Below are 20,085 nucleotides of genomic sequence, written 5' to 3' on the forward strand. Positions count from 1 at the left end.
TAGAGTTTAGTTAATAGTAACATTATCAATACTGGTTCATTACAACAAATGTACCACACACATGCCATATGTATAACAGAAGAAAATGTGAGTCTGTGGGAAGAGGTTCAGGGGGTAGAAAATGGGAACTCCCTGGACTTTCTGTGCAATTTTTCTGTCATGGTAAAACTGCTCTAAAAAATGAAGTCTGAAATAACTCCCAAGATACATTACCTCACTACTTACCTCAATGTGTTCTTTGGTAATAAGCCAAGGTCTATGGGCTAACACTTTGTTGAGTTCTCCTAAATTCTGTAGTTTTTGAGGAGCATTCTCTAAACCGTTGAGCCACTTGGGGTCTCCACCAACATGAAGGAAATCATTTACATGTAGGTTCACTAAGTAGGAGCACTGATGTCTTGCTGCAGCCTTAAGAGAAAACAAAAAGATTATTCTAATTATAAATATTAAACCTTGAACTAACTACATATCCGTTTTATTTACAACATGCAAAAGAGGTAATTAAGCTTACTGGTATGTTTTCAAATTTTCCATAAACTATGGAAATGCAGTTTTTATATAAAAATTTAAAAAATTCAAATACATGAAAAGAACCTTAGAAATATTCCAACAACAACCAAAATATCTAATAAAAGTATTTGAACTTTAGACATTTTATCTACATACCAACTTTCAGAACTTCAGATTAAGAAGAAACTTCAATTAAGGTGCCAATCATAAAATAATGGAATATTATTTACAAACTGAACAGGAAGCACCACTGATGTCAGTGTGAACTATTTATAATAATGAAACAGAACTTGTGTTCTACTTTTCTTATTTAATAAAAACTGGTTCTCAGGAATGTATAAATACTTGTTTTTCTGTTATACTTGAGAGCATTCTTATTAAAAAATAGAGACGACATAACAGGAATCTTATTACAAATCATAATATAAGAATCCCTGTGTTTAAAGTATTAACTTTCTCTTAAAGAGATTGATTAATAATAGGCAAAAAGAATTTTTCCCTGAATGTTTACAAACCATTATTCCAATGTAGTGCCGATAATGTAGGGGTAACGGCCCATCCATTTGCAGTAGATAGTGCTGAGTTTTTAAGAAACTTTCTAAATATTGTGGGTGGAAAACCATCACTAACGTAATGTTATCCAAACGGCCCAAAGCAGCAAAAGAATCTGCAAATAAAGCGTGCATCTGTGCGTCTTCACTCCCCACTTGGAGGATCTGTATAAATGAGAGAAAAACCATGGTTACCAAAATTGTAAATTGGTGTTAAGGGGGAAAAACATATACATGGGCTGCACTGTAAGTATCATTTAGAAGCAGATTAAATTTGGCTTAGTTACAAATTTAAACTCAACTTCTTGAAAGATACAGAAGAATAAACAGTCATATATGGTAGAGGATAAACAACAAAGGTTGAACATTAAAGGCCATCTAGATAGGCTGCTTGCAGAATTGGCCAGAATCCAGATAAAGAAACAGATTTAGATTATCAAACTTGCAGAGCTTACAAACAGACACTAAAGCCTTTCTTTACAAAACCACCTACTCTCACTAAATTTAAGAACTAAAATTAACTAATAGCATAAAATTTTTATGAAAATAAAGCTTAGATGCTTTTACACATGTATAGAATTAAAGATCCAATCTAGCCTTGACATCAGCCAGTGGAGATGGTCAAGACTGAGTAACTCAGGTTATGGGCACACCTAAACAAAATCTAAATATGAGCAGATGGAGCATCACTGGTCAAAAACAAATCTTGGCTTTATTTGATTAACATGGAAGTTAAAAAAAAAATCATGAAATACTAGAAATCAACACAAGTACAACAGCTTTTTAATCCTGCAAATTCACTGCCAAAGCATGATTAACTGCAACCAACTCTGACTAAAATATGTTGTTGACCAACAGTTCTTCAGATGCCAACATGTGGGTCATGAAATCCCTTCCTTAAAAGCATACAGTTCACTATGTACTTTCACAAACAACATACCTCCTTTTCTGGGATGAATCTGCTTGGTCCCTGTCCTAGTGGTCGAGGAATTCTAATGCCAAGTTCCTAGAAAAGAAAATTACACCATCTCAGGCCTTTGGCAGTAAACAAAATGAACTGAGGCTAAAGGAATGGGAGGGAAAAACAACCAGTTGAATACAGACAGGCTTGTTTTGGAGGTTTGTTTTCATGGCAGTGCATATCTATCTATCTATCTATCTATCTATCTATCTATCTATCTATCTATCTATCTACCTACCTACCTACCTACCTACCTACCTACCATCTCTTCTGTTAGCATTGCATAGCTAACGACAGCTTATAATACAACTCTGACTAAAAACAATAAAACCTGTTTCACTAAAACCAGAGTTTTGCATAAAGTACTTGGCAGAAAGTCTAGAACAGAAAGTTCAGCACAGCAGCCAACCCTGTGGATCATCAGTGATACAAAATAACACCAGTGTGTTTGTACATCTAAAACCCAACCAACCCAAATATCAATCCCTGTGCGTCTTGTCAGAAAATGAGAAAGCAGTGCCTCCAACCTAGGTGTCTTAAACTGGAAGAAGTGTAATTATTACATCTAAAGCAACACCTCACAGTTAGAATATAAATTTATGAAAAATAAAAACTAAATTCACAAGAGAGCACTACAGGGTATGTATTCTCTGTGGTTAAATAAAACAATTTTGTTTGTAAGCTTGCCTTAAATTGTTTTTATTTATAGGATGTCATCAACCTTGCCCACATTATATTTTAGAGAAGCTCAAACAATTGAGAAACAAATGGTTTTCTGATATTTGACACAGTGAGTTTAGAATCCTGTACCTTATGTGATGGTGTAGTATGGTTGACAAGAACTGAAATCTGTTAGGGTTTCCTTTCCCTCCCTCACCCTCCCATACTCTGTGCTTACAGAAATAAAATCAAAATAATATATTTCAACATTTTTGTTGTTTTGAGGCCTATGTCCTATCTAGTGTCATTATAAATTTTTGTTTAGAATTTATACAATTAAAGATTAACTCCTTCATTCATATATGTATTATAGATATAATTAAATAATCTTATATAATTCTACTCACTGCTTTTAAAAGTTCTTCATGATATAAACCAGATGTTTTCCTTTTAAAGATAAAAAGTGAGGGTGGGGTGGAGGGGGTGCACAGAGAGAAAGACATGTGGCAGCAATTCAAGAAATCTGGTCCCAGCAAATGAAAATCTTTAAAGCAGAACAGATTTTTAAAGACTAAGCAGGAAGGACAAAAGTCAAGATAATCTTTATTAGGAGAAATCAAGATTCAGAGTCAAAGTAGTCTATTATTTGCCAACAGAATTCATAAAATAATATATAAAGAAAATGATCTTATACTGGAGGTTGGTGATTTCTCCCTGGTTATTCCATCCTTACACTGAAGATACTAATGTTTTAACATTATACCCTTCATTAGAGGACACACTTAATTCACTGGTCTGGCCACATATGTGTCTCAATTTTAACATCCTGTAATGAATGCCAGAGGAAAACACATCTCTGTTATTCAACATATAATTTTGGCACCAATACAGCCATTTATATAAAGTGATGACTCTTAGCTTTTCTAACTGCTGAATTTCTGATCAAGTTACAGGCATTTTAAACAAAACATATTGGACAAAACTATAAGGCTAAAATTAACATTTATCCCCTCTCATTTCTTTAATCTTGAAAACTGTCTTATTTAAACAAAATGTATTTTAGGAAAATGCCTGTTTCAAGGGTTTATTTCTGTTTTATAAGTAAGAGGCTTGGGATTTTAGCATACAAAAAGGTGTCATTTCAAATGGGGGGAAATGAATTATTCAACAAATGGTCTTGGGACAACTGGATAGTCAGAAAAAAACTGAAGTTGGAACACTATATCATGCTTTACTCCACAACAAACCACAGTTAAATGTTAAAAAAAAAAAAAAAAGCAAAACCCATTACAGTACTAGAAGAAAACCCTCACGGAGTGCAGCAAGCCTAAGATTGCCCCAAAGCCAAAAGTCATAAAATATAAGATTGATAAGTTTACTGACATAAAAATAAAGATGTTCACATCGGAAAAATAAATACAAGTCAAACGTAAACAAAAGGCTAGGAATTATATTTGCCACTCAAATAACAAAGGGCTAACTTTTAAAGAAAGACTATTATAAATCAGTAAGAAAATCCCCAACAATCTTATTTTAAAAATGACCAAACAACATGGACAGTTCAAGGAAAAGAAAATACAAATGACTGAAGAAATGCTCGACACTCACAATAAAGCAATTGCAAGTTAACTACGCTAAGATATCACTTTCCTCCAAAAAGACTGCTTAAGATAAAAAAATTTGGTAACAGGCTGTATTGGAGAGAAGGTAGAGAGACAGTCATTAATTGTTTATATATTGCTGGTGAGAGTGTTTTGAAGTATGAGAAAAAAGAAGAGTATAAAGAGTATATATTACTACAACCTCTAGAAAGGGCAATTTGCAATAGTGACCAAAATGAAAAAGTCCCATAGCCTTTGAATCAGCAATTCCATCCTAAGTGTTAACCCATAATGTGTTCACATTTGTGAAATGCTATGTGTAAAAGGATAATCACTGCAACATTGTTTCTAATAGTACAAGGTTGAAAACAATCTCAGTGCTCATCAATAGAAGACTTTATTCAATAAAGTTCAGCATGACCATATAATAGAGTAGCATGCAGTCTTTACAAGGAATGAAGCACTTCTACATGAGTTGACTTTAAAAGCTCTTCAAGTTATATTATGGTAATGGCATGGGGAGGAGAAACAAAGTGCGTAATATGTATACGTTATGTTATCTGTAAGGAGAAAAAAAACCTCAGTGATTCAATTTCTAGGCTTTTATCTTACAAACACATTAGCAGCATGAAAGGTAGTTATCTTTCTAAAAATGTGAGCAGATTGACAGCACATAGGTTTAGAAACGAAGAGGTATACAAATTACATTATTCTTGTTTTATTTCTATAGTAAATACATAGTTTACATGCCAAATTATAATTTTTTCTTTTCTGTCCTTTTTTTTTTTTTTTGAGACAGAGTCTCACTCTGTTAACTCAGGGGTTGAAGTGCAATGGCATGATCTCAGCTCACTGAGATCATGGGTTCAAGCAATTCTCCTACCTACCTCCTGGGTTCAAGCAATTCTTCTACCTCAGCCTTCCAAGTAGCTGGGATTACAGGTGCTCACCATCATGCCTATTTTTTTTTCTTTTGTAATTTTAGTAGAGATGAGGTTTCACTCTGTTGGCCAGGATGGTATTACAGTCCTGACCTCAACTGATCGACCTGCCTTGGCCTCCCAAAGTGCTGGGATTATAGGCATGAGCCACCACGCCTGGCCTACATGATAAATTATTATAAAACAAGTTTTACAGTTCCAAGAAGGTGACTGTGAATGCTTGAGAAACAGAATGTTTTCTATATGTATGGCAAGGGTTCTATTTAATTTTTGTCTTTATAAGTCCATGCCTATAGACAAATTTAGTGAGAATGTTGATAATACTGTTTCCCCTCTTCCTTGAGCCTTTAATGGCCAAAGTCTTCCTTCCCAGTTCCTTAGACATATATTCTTTAAGAGTTAAAAACTATTGGCCAGGGAAGGTGGCTCATGCCTATAATCCCAGCACTTTGAGAGGCTGAGGCAGGTGGAACACTTAACTCCAGGAGTTCAAGACCAGCCTGGGCAACACGGCGAAATCCTGTCTCCACAAAACAGACAAAAATGAGTTGGGCATGGTGGCACATGCTGGTAGTTGCAGCTACTCAGGAGGCTGAGGTGGGATGATCATATGAGCCCTGGAGGTTGAGGCTGCAGTGAGTCATGACTGTGCCACTGTAATTCAGCCTGAGCAAGAGTGAGACCCTGTCTCATTAAAAAACAAAAACATTAAAAAAACAAAAACCCCAAACCAAACCAAACAAAAAACTATGTTTTTTGTTTAAAAATAGAAATGTTTTTAAAATGTATTTAAAAATAGAATGTTTTTAAAACAAAAAGCCAAATATTCTTTGGAATAGATTAGAGATCCATTATGCAATATCTCTCAGTGTTAAGATCACATTCGTTCTTCAATGAGTACCAGTTTGGCAAGACAGCTGGGGACAGAAGAATAGGAAAACTGAAGAAAGGATTAGAAAGGAGTCTAACAATCAAAGTTTCCATTTTGTTATTTTACCAAAGTCTAGTTCTAGGTAAAATATAATTTTACCCAGCTCTCACTTGGATTAGCAGAGCCAATTTCCAACTAGGCTGAGGAGGTTGTGAGATGTTTGTGCCATTTCATAAAAGCAGAAATGTGGGTTGGAGAGGTGCACTAGGGAAAGCAAATAAGTGAAAGAAAAGATTGGTAGAGAAGAGGAAGTGGGGGAATAAATGGATGTTTAACAATCAATTCTTTCCTAAACAGAAAGGATTGAACACGATTGGTATAATGACAAATATAATTATGGCTGTTCTAGAATCACGGTTATTCTCCTATATTGGGAGGCTAAACTCAAAGATATATTTTGTTCACCCTCTCTCAGCTAACTGACTGGGTATATGACAAGGATACAAGAATATGACATGATCTTTTCCACTTAATCTCATGCTCAATAGAAGACAAAGGGCTAATCTGGGGCATTCCTGGATGAGTTCTGAGATTGTGTCCTAATTTATTCTAGTCCTGATACTGGCAGGAAGTATCCACTGACTCCATCCAGCCTTCCATTACACACAAATTAACTTCTGGAAAAAGTAAACAGGTGAAAATTACCTTGCAAACATCCAATGGGACTTGTTATTGCTGTAACTTTTATGAAGACCCTTCATACTGGTAAAAGTCGCAAAGTACAGCACAAAAGTGGAATAAGGTTAAAAAAAGTTTCCCCTATGCATCAAGTATGAAATAGGAAAAAAAAAAAAAGCACTTAGTAGACTCAGAAAGTTTAGGCAAAAATCATGATGCTGATGTTTAGCAAGTGTATAACTTCCAATAAAGCATTTAGCCTCCAAGCTGAAGAGTCCTAATCTGTAAAACAGGGATGATGACAAAATAATACCATCAATCCCAACTATCTCACATTATAAACTATACTATATTTTACAAATTATACATGTATGAGTCTTTTATTATAGATTCTAGTCTTTTTTTTTTTTTGAGACAGAGTTTCGCTCTTGTTACCCAGGCTGGAGTGCAATGGCGCTATCTCGGCTCACCGCAACCTCTGCCTCCTGGGTTCGAGCAATTCTCCTGCCTCAGCCTCCTGAGAAGCTTATATTACAGGCACGCATCACCATGCCCAGCTAATTTTTAGTATTTTTAGTAGAGACGGGGTTTCACCTTATCGACCAGAATGGTCTCGATCTCCTGACCTCATGATCCACCCGCTTCGGCCTCCCAACGTGCTGGGATTACAGGTGTGAGCCACTGCGCCCGGCCTAGATTCTAGTTTTATATTAGGTATAAGGTCTAATAGATTTGGCTAATTTCTCAGAAGTAGCAGAGGAAGAGAGGGTAAGGTGGGGTTTCTAGACTTGGCTGGCACCCTAACATTATTAGTCAATGATACTAGTTTTCTGCTTATTTCTTGAGTAACACTGAAAAAGCAACTAGGGCTCATCATAATAAATAGCAGCAGCAGCTGCTGCTGCTGCTAACACAAAGTATGAGCTGAGCAGTCTTTTAAGTCATATTACCTGTAAACAAAGACCATGTGTCTGTGATATTAAAGTTTAGAAAGAGTATTTGTTGTTTTACGATATTCATGAAAAAGTCAAGAGTCTTAGATTAATCTTTAATCTATGAAGCAGGTACTATTATTATCTTCATTTAGCATAGCTAACTGATGAAAGCCCTGATATCTGAACCGCAGTATTCTAGCTTAGTCAGTACTAGTGAGTGGTGGAGATGGGGACTGAATCCATGACATTTGGTTCTTGAGTTGGTGTCTTTCATTATTACTCTTTTGAGCCTCTTTAAGACTTCTTGATACCTTGGAGATTCTTATAGATACCACTGATATTATACAGCAGTATTCTTGGTTTATAAAAAGTTTCAATTTTCTGGAAAACTCATTTTTGAAATACTACTTAGTCAAGTGATAAACTATTTACAACTCTTTTCTAGTAGATGCTGATCAAAAAAGGCACTGCAGGTGTCCAATGGGGTGATAATAAGCCAAACTAAATACATTTCATAACTTCCTATTTAGGTTAATTCTATTATTCCTTCATCTGTAGCTGTAAGAAACTTAACTGTAGACTTTGAACAAATTTTGGTGAATTCAGTTTCTAGGAGGCAGAACTGCCACCAACAAATGGCCTTGTTGAAAAGGAGATGTAGATGCTAATCACAGCACTAACCTCACAGGCTCTCTATGAAAGTGTGGCTGGAAAACTAACATGAGAACTAACAGTCTTTTCCCCTCAACAACCTAATAAACACCTTTGAAAGAGACGACAACTTCCACCATCACAGTATTACTTCTGATATGTTTCCTCAGTGTATAATGCAAAACACTAACTTTCAGAGTGAAAATTCTTAGTGAATGTTGACTGTTGTACCACAGAAAGACTATGTATTTATTGTATCACTGTATGAATCAATGTTTGTGTACTGAAAACTACTGTTCCAGAGATGTTTCAAATTTGTGAGATAATTTATACATCTATATCAATATCCTTAAGTGAAATAATGAATGATTTCCCACAAGTGCAAAATGAAAGCATTGCTGGCTTACGGTGTCTACCCACCTACAAAATTAGTTGAGAAGTAAAAATACACAAATCATTTGAATCATTTTCTTTTCCTCACTGCACTATCACTATTATTATCATAACACAGTAATTTTATTTTTTAAATTACAAAAGCAGTATGTGTTTTTTGAAAAACATTTCAACAAGGTAAAGATTGTTATATAAAAAGTGAAAGTTCCCATCCCACTCTCCCTTTTCTGGGAGATTGTCTATAGCTGCGTGCTGGCCTTTAGACACTCAAAAATTTTAAATAGAAATGGAGAGATCTGAAAGTGTTAGAAGAAATATCTCTACTATAGCAAAATATACTAATAATTATTTCAATAGTCATTAATACTAATAGGTGATTCAGAAATACTAAAAGCCCAGGTACTTTTATTTTTGTCTTCTGTGAACTATATTTTAGAAAAAAACTTTCTGACTTTATGTTACTGCATTTGTAATACTTAGGCCACATGTATGCCCTACACTTTTATCAGGAGTTACATTTCTGGAAATTTAAAAACCTTATGGAAGCTAGCTATTTGAAAGAATTATGTTATTCTTTTTGTAAAGTGAATAGTTGTCTTATAAAGCATTCCTTCCTAATTTATCTTCCCACATATTGGGATGTATTAAAAATGAAACAGAACTATACAAAGCTTTCTGGTTTCCTGAACACAATCCCTAAGCACTGTAACAATATGCAAGCCAAATCTATTTATTTATCTTTTAGTTTACATGGCGATCTTTAGAAATTCTAGATCTGGGCAAGAACCAGGACTGCACACAAACATCAGCAGAAATAACAGATCTATTCAAGCATGAAGATTGGTGCTCACTTCTACTCAAAAAGAGAAAAGATCTATTATAACCCGCAAACAGAAACTGTGTTAATTCACTTTCATACAGTTTTCACTTTTTGGTAAAGTTTCCAAAGCAATAGTGTAAGAGATTTTTAAAGACTGTTTTATTATCTGTAAACAAGGATTTGTAATATGTCCATAAGTGTTAAAATCTCGAAAAAATATTTGGTGCTTTACAACCTTCATGACAGTTCTTCATTTAAGCTTCTATTAATATACATAGTATACTGCTAATAGACTCCATTAAAAAATTATGAAACCACATCATTTTAGTGGGGAGAGCTGCAGAGAAACAAATTCACATTTAGATTTTTGAACTAAGGCAATACTCTCACAGCATCTGATTTCAATTCAAATTTAAGGTTCGAATTTTACCTAAGGTTACATTAATAACTTTTTTGAGACGGAGTTTCGCTCCTTACCCAGGCTGGAGTGCAATGGCGCGACCTCAGCTCAATGCAACCTCCGCCTCCTGGGTTCAGGTAATTCTCCTGCCTCAGCCTCCCGAGTAGCTGGGATTACAGGCACGCGTCACCATGCCCAGCTAATTTTTTGTATTTTTAGTAGAGACGGGGTTTCACCATATTGACCAAGATGGTCTCGATCTGTTGACCTCGTGATCCACCCGCCTCGGCCTCCCAAAGTGCTGGGATTACAGGCTTGAGCCACCGAATAATAACTTTCAAATGGTGTGCTATTTGCAACCACTCAGAAAAAGATACAAGATGTTACAATTAAGTACCTCTTTCTGAAGGCCAATTCAGAAAAGGGATGATGGCTTAATAAGCAAGAGTAAGCGCTGTGCATAACGTCATAGAGCTTGCAGGACATCATCTCTTCCCTGAGTCAAATGTGTTTTTTTCTTTTTCTCTCTCTGTTTTAAGTAGGAGGCAAAGAGGGGTGAATGTGGCTAAATTTGTTTTGACAAGATATGCCCTCGAGGGGGCATATCCACAGGCTGTTTCACCCTCAGACTCGAGCTCTGCTGCGTTTCTGACGTGTGGAGACTTGTTCAGACGACGTTATTTACGTCTTGGAGACTTCCATTTACATGACCCGGGCCGCGGTCTCCCAGCTCAGCATTTTCTACCCAGGGGCGACTCACGGTGTGCAGGTCTCCCACCCAACCCCGCCTCGAGGGGCACGGGAAGGCCGGGACGCTGCTCCGCGGGCGCCTGCGCGCCCTTCGTGGGGACGTTTTCAGATGCGGACTGGCAGCGACTGTGGGGAGGCGACGTGACCTCCGTGTTGCACAGGGCAGCTCGGCCGGGTGCCCACCCACCCAGGTACCCAGCCGCCCGCTCAGCCCCTCGCCCAGGTACCTCGTTCTGGTCGCGGCCCGCGCCCCACTGCTTGCAGCTCAGCAGCTCCGAGACCGCCAGCGGAGTCGTGTACGCCTCGCTCGCGGCGGTGGCCAGGCGCATATCGGCGCGGGGACTGCAGAAGATGCGTAGAGGCGGCGAGCGCTGGGCAGCCGGCCGCGGCTCTGGGCTGCAGCGCCTCAGTCGGCACGGACTGCGTGGGGCGGGGTGGCATCGACAAACAAGCTGCGCGGCCCCGCCCCACACCCGTCACTTCACTGCCCTGGCGGCCACGCAAGCCAATGCGGGTCCGCAAAGCCCCGCCCCTCTGCTTGGAGGCATGGAGCGGGCGGTCTGACGCGGCGAGGTGAAAAATCACTTCGGGGACTCAGGTTCCCCAGGAACAGCTAATTCTCGGGTCTGGAATGGGCTCCGTAGGGCCGCGAGGTGAGCGTGCACTGTCAGGAAGGTGCCGCACGAGTCCTCGGGCTTCAGGGACAGGGGGCTCTGCCCCCAACACGCTCCCTCGGCTGTTTACCTAGAGCCAAACAACAGTCAACCTCGAGACTGACCCCGACAGCACCAGGAGTAATGAAATTCTCTGTAAATCCGATAAACTATTGAAATTTCCCTTCTTCCTTTCCCATAATGCCCAAACGACACTGAAAGGGCTGCCAAATGCAGCAACACGTATGGGGCCATAGCCTATAAAAAATGCAAAGTTAATTTTGGTAAGCTACGTAAAAGCTAGAAATATCACTCCCCTACACAGATGATAATTGTCTTTTTTCCTCTCAATTATGTTTGAAGGCTTTAAAATTTCTAGTATTCCTTCATAAGCGCCCTCCCTGCGTTGTAAAGACAGAATTTCAGTCTCTGAAATCTGATGAGGAACTTGGGAAAATACAGGTTATAAAGGAGAAAAACAACTGACATTGTTGGGCCCAGAACCCAGATCTCTCCAGTCCTGTGTCAGTACTATTTCTTTACATAACTCTATTCTCTCTCTTTAAATAAATTCCTAAATTAGATCTCTTTTTGGATGTTTATGCTGTTTTCCAAGCTTAAGGGCTCAGGTTAAAAAAAAGTTGTAACAGTGTGACAAGGAAACAAGTGAGATTTCTAGCAGTGGTGACAGCCGAGTAACAGGACTCATCAATGAAAATAAGTTTCGATCTTAGTTAGAAGTGATGCTACAATGTCTCAGTGAAGACTAAGTTACTCTTTAACTCTTCGTCATTTTTAAAGTGGATGTCAAATGGTTACTTTTTATTTATCTCCTTCAAATAAATAAATGTTGTATGTTCTCTATACTGCCTTTGAAAAATAGCTAAGGCACCCAAAATATTTTTTTACTAGTCAGAAGAAGCAATTTTGAGTTAATGTTGATATAGAAGAAAAGGCTAAAGAGGCTTCCAAGCTCTCATCCACTGAGCACAGCCACAAAAACAAACAGTATAGTCAAATGCCCACTCAGTTGTAAGCAAATACAAAAACAAAACAACCCAGTACATCATCCAATTTGCAGCAATATGACATACCTTGCAAGACAGACTGGTTGCAAATGAATAACTTGGAAACATAAATGTACTTAATGTATGGGATTGTGAGCTACAAAAGCTAGTTAGAAGGCTGGGTGTGGTGGCTCACACCTGTAATCCCAGCACTTTGGGAGGCCAAGGCAGGCAGGTAACAAGGTCACGAGTTCAAGATCAGCCTGGTCAACATGGTGAAACCTCTATCTCTACTAAAAAAAATACAAAAATTAGCTGGGCATGGTGGTGTGTGCCTGTAATCCCAGCTGCTTGGGAGGCAGAGGTTGCAGTGAGCTGAGATTGTGCCACTGTACTCCAGCCTGGATGACAAAGCAAGCCTCTGTCTCAAAAAAGAAAAAAACTAGTTAGACAAAAGTATGTGAAAAAATGATGACTCTGGTTCTAAAAGAGTTGAAGCATAATTTTATTTCTGAAGAAATCACAGTTTTAGTTGTCTAGTAGGACATAAACTTTTTATGACATAAAATTATGACATTTACAAAAGGGAGAATGCTTATCTTTCCATTTTCCAGTGAGAGGTAAGGGAAAAACATGTATTCAGTTAAATTATAAGTGGCTTAAAATAAGTAAATATAAGTTAAAACTGCAAACTGCATACATATAGTAGTGTCTGATACTGTGTTTGATATTTATTGAAAAAATATTTTAGATATACTGAAATTGTATAGGAAGCTCCAATTAGGATTCCCTTTTTCCCCAGAAAGTTTCAAACTATTATTTATTATAATGCTGCCTTATGTGAAAAGAAAAATAATTTTAGTTTAATATTCTGATTTAGTAGTTTATGGAGAACCTTCAAGCCATTAGTCAAGATTCCTTTATGGTCTCTATAAAGACTGACCTAAATTCCTCAAAGAGTACTAATTTCTTGTTCTCTGCTATAGAGCACTACAGATTAGTCACTCTATTCTCCAATATAAAAAGATTGCCTCTAAGTAAATTTACAGTAATCAAGAGTTCCAACAAATGTATTAATTTAATTTTTTCTTTCTTTTTTGTGAGACAGAGTCTCGCTGTCAGCCATGATGACTGCAGTGGCATTATCACGGCTCACTGCAGCCTTGACCTCCAGAGCTCAAGGAATCCTCCCACCTCAGCCTCCTGAGTAGCTAGAGGCAGAAGCCACCACACCCATTACTTTTCAAATTTTTGTAGAGATGGGGTCTCATTATGTTGTCCAGGCTGGTCTCAAACTCCTGGACTCAAGCAATTTTCCTGCCTTTGCCTCTCAAAGTGCTGGGAATATAGGCATGACCCACCACACCCGGCCCAACAAATATATTAATTAACCTGCAAATATCATTGTGTAGATTTCACTTTTGGAATGTTTTGTTTCAAACCACTCAATCAAAAGTATTTTCCAAGGATTTGGAAAGTAGGCCAGATGTCCTGAAGGTGTTTCTCCTCTCAACCTCTAGTGCTGAGCACACACAGGCATGCAATAAACATCTTGCTGAAAGATGAACATCCTGAACACAGAATAGTATAGGCCAGAGCTACCTTACAAAGTCTGCTATTTAAATATTTCATTTCAATATTTATTTTAGGAAGAATCCTGACCTTTAATCCAAGAAGTAATAGTAATTCTAAAATATTTCCATTCTTTCAAAAACGTTTTAGTCAACTTACTCAGCTCTATCAAAATGAGGTTCACTGCCTCTACATCTGTCCTTAGCAGTAATGTACTCAGCCTTATTTTTCTCAAGAGCAAGCTGATATGTCTATGTAAAAGCAGGTGGTGTTAAATGACTTGATTTTAACAGAGAACTATGAAATATTAGGGAAGTGTGCACTTGAAATGGTGGTTCAAGATAGGCTTCCTGAAGGAAAAAGACACCTGAGCTAGAGCTTAGAGTATAGTACAAAGGCCTTGGGAAAAAAATTTGGGTGAGAGTTTGGGAGAATAGACAGAAAGTTCTAAGTAAAAGATCTAGCATATGCAGAGGCCCAGAAAAAGGAGAGAGTGATCCATTAGGGAAGAATACAGGAAGCTCAATGGGTCTGGAAAAGAGGGTAAGGAGAGTAACAGAAGGAATTTAGGTAAAGGATAAGCAGTAGGCCGGGCATGGTGGCTCACACCTGTAATTCCAGCACTTTGGGAGGCCAAGGAGGGCAGATAATGAGGTCGGGAGATTGAGACCATCCTGGCCAACATGGTAAAACACTGTCTCTACTAAAAATACAAAAAAAACTTAGCTGGGCGTGGTGGTGTGCACCTGTAGTCCCAGATAATCAGGAGGCTGAGGTAGAAGAATTGCTTGAACCCAGGAGGCAGAGTTTGCAGTAAGCTGATATCACACCACTGCACTCTAGCCTGGCAATGGGGGGTGGGAAGGGGAGCAATAACAAGGGATTGTTAAGTTTCATTAAGGAATTTGGATTTCATTCTTAAGGGTACTGTGGAGTTATTCAAAGTTCTAAACAGTAGAGTGACATCAGATTTGCATATCTGCTAAGGTTAAGAAAAATACGTTGGAAGGGGCAAAATGGGGTAGGGTAGATGAGTTAGAAAGGCTGCTGAGGCAATCTTGGAAAGGCATGAGGGCAGTCTTCAGAACAATGGGAAGGGAAAAAAGTGTAAGGGATGACACTGGATTTTGTCTCCCCAATATGGTAGTAAGTTCCTTGAGGGAGGCAATCATGCCTCAAACTCTTGTTTTTGAAATTTAGGAGATAAATCTCAAATTATCTGTTCTCCTGACCAAGTGGCTTCCCTGAACTCATTAGGTCTTTAAAAAGTATAATCCATGACAAGGAATAGATATATTTTAGTAGCAAAAGCAGTAATTAAGACTAAAAGGTATAATCATACTTTTTTGGACCACTTGTTAAACCCTGTACAATAGATGTGCACATTTCTTCACTGGAATCAGAATTATACTTAATGCAGTAACTGGTTAGAAAACATACAGGATGGTTTTAGCCATTAAACCAAAGAATTTCTTTAAGAGTGGGAGTGGGATTTGTTATATTTCTGTGGTTTAAGTATTCTTGAAAAATCCCCCATGGTCATTTAAAACGTTTCATTTAGAACAAATGCTGGTTTATAAGACTACTTCTGCTTACTAATTTTGTCTAGATTTTTCTCCTCCAGCTCATGTCTTCCTGTTTTTATCTACATAGCTTGTCTGCTAAGCACTTTTTCCCTTTTCAACATCATGTTTTGGGTACATTAAGATCCTTTTAGCACTGAACTTTAAACTTGTCCTCTTATTTGCTCTATACTTTTTTTTTCACATCTTCAATTTTTAGAATTATATTACTTTAAAGGAGCAAGAATGTTGACAAGTCCTTGGTATTTTCCTCTCATTTAGGGTTTCTTCTTTTAGAAATGCAGTGTTTTAACTTTCTACATAGATGTTTAGAAATAAGGGGCATCACCAGTATTTGTAAATAGTAATATTCTAAGAAGTGTCAGTGGTTTTAAACTAGAAAGTTGCTTTTACCCCCAAAGAATCAATGTGTTAAATAGTGGTCAGGTTTTCTAGGCTGATAATAAGACCAGTAATTTGCTAATTCCTGTGCATCAGAGACTTAACACTGTACACATATAAAGCCGATATATTTTTATTTTACACATTTGTGACATCCAAACTCAAAGTACTGGCAACTTGTCTAAAGTTACAAAACTTGTAAAACAGCCTGGAATTAGAACTCAGGTCTGTCAGAATCCAAAGCAGCAGTCCCTATATGAGGCTGCTTCTTTTAATGAACATATATTTAAGTTTCTGATAACTGTGTATTCACTTAAGTTGTTGCTTCTGGAGGTGAGAAAAGATGGTAGCAAGAAGAAAAAATTATCTCCCTTGCTTTTACTCAGTGTGAGATTTTTTTTTGTTTGTTTTTTTACGAAATCTTAGAATGGGTGATCTTGGGCTTTGAGAGCTTCTCTCCTCCATATTTCTGTCACTCTTTTCAGTGTCTCCTTCTGGACCTTTGGTGGCCTCCTGCTACCCAAAGCCTCTTCATTACATATCTCATCTGAATCTACCCAACCTCCTACATGTTCCTCTCAAGACCCTCATTTCTCAAAAAGCGGTAGGTTTGAGTAAGAACTCAGGCTTCTAAAAGTAATCACATTAACTTTGTAAGTTACTGATATCTCGTATTTATTTAGTTAGTTTGTCTCAACAGGACATAAGCTCCATAAAACCAGAATGTTTGTCTTTTTTGCTCACTGCCATATTTTCAACGTCCTAGTGCCCTGCATGCAGGAGACCCTCAAAAAGTGTGTATCAAATGAATGAACTCTGAAGAGATGTTTCCATTAAAAAAATTTTTAAGCTTAATTGAAAGTCTAATAGTGAATTTTAAGTTCACCATTCAGGTAAACATTTTTGAGGCTCAGGGGCCACAAAACCCACCTGTTTCTGGCAGGAAGGCTGGCTCTGTGAGGGAATCAGCTTGTACTTGGGTTCAGCTCTACTAAGCACTCTGTTATTCAGAATCTCTCTGCTTCTTCTTGGAACTCATAGATATCCCCAAGGCCTCTGATTTTTATTTGATATTTCTGTGCTTGCTCTCCTGCACTACCGGGCTAGCAGCTACATAGCGTCTGAGAGAGGCATGTATGGATCACTTGTTAAGTCAGGCATGTACTTACAAGTCAGACACACTGCGTGGGTCTGACAAGATACCATTGTTTGACAAGATTCATGGAATATTTTGTAACCAGGTTTGGCTTCAAATATCCTCAGGTCTATCCAAGGTGAAGTCATAGAAAAGAAAGTGTCTGTTGAGATATAAAAATTAAGTGGGAGAATTCATTCAGACAGATTACAATGTTTAGAGGCTACTTTTCAGCATCATCACTGAGTTAAATAAGAAGGAATGGGTTTAATTTGAAATACTATGAGGTCTATGAAAAAGGTGAATGTGGGGGGAATGGACAGTTAGGACTTTAAGCCATATGTTGTTAGGCACTACTAAGATTTTAAAGGAGAAGGAAATATAAAAACTCAAAGGCAACAAAAGATACTAAATATATTCAAGTAGAAAATATTTTTCAGACTGTCAATATATTCTGTGTTGTATAATTTTTCTTTTCTTTTTTTTTGAGACAGAGTCTCACTCTGTCACCCAGATTGGAGTGCAGTGGTGCGATCTCAGCTCACTGCAGCCTCTGCCTCCTGGGTTCAAGCAATTCTCCTGCCTCAGATTCCCGAGTAGCTGGGACTACAGGTGCGTGCCACTACACCTGGCTAACTTCTTGTATTTTTAGTAGAGATGGGGTTTCACCATGCTGGCCAGGCTGGTCTTAAACTCCTGACCTTGTGATCCACCTGCCTCAGCCTCCCAAACTGCTGAGGGATTACAGGCATGAGCCACAGCACCCAGCCTGTTGTATTAATTTTCTAACAGTTTTTGAGGGGCTGGATTTCATCTATATCTAAACAATATGAACACATGAAATTCTCACAGTGCTTCTATTTGTGGGCACAAGCCAAGAACTGGTTTAGTCCTATAATTTTAAATACAAGGAATTAGCCAGGCATAATATTAAAAATTAGCCATTCAAAATAGATGAAAACCAAACCTAATATCTTTAAGTTATCCTGAGCCCACAGACTTAATGGAATTGAATTAATGCCACTTAACCATAGGATTTTACCCGTGGTTAAAACATTTGGGCAAAATGCATATTAATGAGTCATTAGCTTAATCATGACTGAATTTTAAATGCTTTGTTTATACTAAAGATAATTTTTATTCAAAGAAACAAACTAATGACAATATTCTAAAATTTTAAAATCCAGTTGTTTGTTTGTAACAGCTATCCTGCCGTCCCTGTCCAAGCCTCCCCACCCCATGATTATTACTACCAAATGGTGAATAAAATTCTGCACAGTTCAAGGAGCCCCCACTTAGTTCTTTTTTGATAATCTTTAGTTGTAGGTCCTTTAATCCTTTAAACCACCTTCTTTTTCTGGACACTTCAGAGATCTCTTGCTTTCCAAGAAGGTATTAAGTTGTAGATCCTTAACCTGAGCACAAGTACAAGGCCACATCTGGAGACCACCTGCAGGTTATTATGTATTTTAAAAATAAAATGCTGTTCACTACACTTTCCTGTCTGTTCTGCCCTCCAAAATTCTCACCCTGTAGGCCATTTCCCCCTTTACCCAAAGGGTATAGAAACATTTAGGGCACTGTAGTTCATCAAATAAAAATATTTACATTTGCTTATTGTTTAGCTTTCTGTTTTGCTAAAACATACTCTGAAAAAATAAAAGATATCATAGCACTTAAAAATTTCTGCTTTTTACAGGAATTCAGATTTGAATGGAATTCAAGATCATTTTGCTTGTAGTAATAGAGAATATGATTTTCTTAATTTTTGCATTTTTATTTTCTGGCAAATAACTCAATCATTAAAATAGTATTTTATTCAGATGATACAAATTAGAGAAAGTAACTTGTTATGAGTCTAATTTTTTAAATATATGTTTACATATGGATGCCAATGCTATTATTTTACCAATTAACAGAAAATTTGATACATTTAGCATTCAATCATTCATTATTTATAAATATTTACTAGATGTCAAATATGTGCATTTCTTAAATCATATGAACAAGCAAAAATCTCTTAATTTGACATTAGGATTTAAGGTTAGACTTAACCACTTATGTGAATCATACAGATCAGCAGATAGCTTGGGATTCTGTTAGGAAGCACTAAATGGAGAAACATCTAGTTGATTACCTTTGCAAAGAAAAAAAAAAAAAAGCCTGAAAACCTATCTAGTTGTAATCTCTTCAAGTTTAAAAAGAAGGGCAGTTGAACTTAATGATCTCTCAAATTTTATTTCAGCTCTAAAGTTCTAATCTTTTAATATAATTCCTGGCTGGGCACAGTGACTCAATGCCTGTAATCTCAGCACTTTGGGAGGCTGAAGTGGGAGGAACACTTGAGGCCAGGAGTTTGAGACTAGCCTGGGCAACACAGTGAGATCCTGTCTTTCTCTATATAAAAAATAATAATACGAAGAAGAAATAGCAAAAAACATAATTCCTGATTTTATCCAGAGTTATATGCTTTCAGCTAACTTGAACCTGGCCCCTTCCTGCTCCAGAGTTCCTTGTATATTATCAGTGGTTTTCAAATTTAGAGATATTATAAAATATTACATTTGAACTTTCTTTTTCAAAGTAACCTACGAATGTATATCAACATTAAATTCATTGGAGACTACCAAAACAACAATTTATTGCCACTAATAATTCAGTTACTAAATAATATCTCTCCCACCATCTGTGTGAGCACATTTGAACATTCTTGTAAATGTATAAATGTGTCATTGATTAGGAGTGGTATAGTTTGTGTGTTGTAGTCTTTTAAAAAATTAATGCCTGTCTACATCAGCTCAAGTAAAACTATGGTAATGAGTGAATTCCAACAGCAAGTGGATACTTTGCTTTAAAGATGTCAGGAGAGGCTCAGGCACATTTGCTTGGTACATGCTCCTGAAAGGGTGTAACTGTCAATTTTGTATGTCAAAAGAATGGATGGCACATCCCATCATGATTCTTTAGTTTTAGTGGATAGTGTACATTTTGGTGCTTATTGTTTTAACTTTTATATTTATAGTAAACAATGC

General features: G+C 37.4%; 1 protein-coding gene across 4 annotated transcripts in view; it reads right to left on the bottom strand.

The window, feature by feature from the left end:
- Positions 1-20,085, bottom strand: part of SESN1 (sestrin 1) — a 123,930-nt gene that overhangs the window by 13,643 nt on the left and 90,202 nt on the right. For 2 of the 4 annotated variants that reach the window (XM_078369919.1, XM_002746963.6), the window contains exons 2-5: positions 10,950-11,466; positions 2,002-2,067; positions 1,026-1,226; positions 226-408 (exon numbers count right to left, since the gene is read on the bottom strand). In XM_078369919.1, coding sequence (XP_078226045.1) covers positions 226-408; positions 1,026-1,226; positions 2,002-2,067; positions 10,950-11,051 — 552 coding nt within the window. In that variant the 5' untranslated portion in view covers positions 11,052-11,466. The remainder of the gene's footprint in view (positions 1-225; positions 409-1,025; positions 1,227-2,001; positions 2,068-10,949; positions 11,467-20,085) is intronic. The other 2 variants (XM_017971296.4, XM_002746964.7) reach the window with 1 other exon arrangement.

This window comes from Callithrix jacchus, chromosome 4 (genome assembly GCF_049354715.1).
Source record: "Callithrix jacchus isolate 240 chromosome 4, calJac240_pri, whole genome shotgun sequence".
Lineage (NCBI taxonomy): Eukaryota > Metazoa > Chordata > Mammalia > Primates > Cebidae > Callithrix > Callithrix jacchus.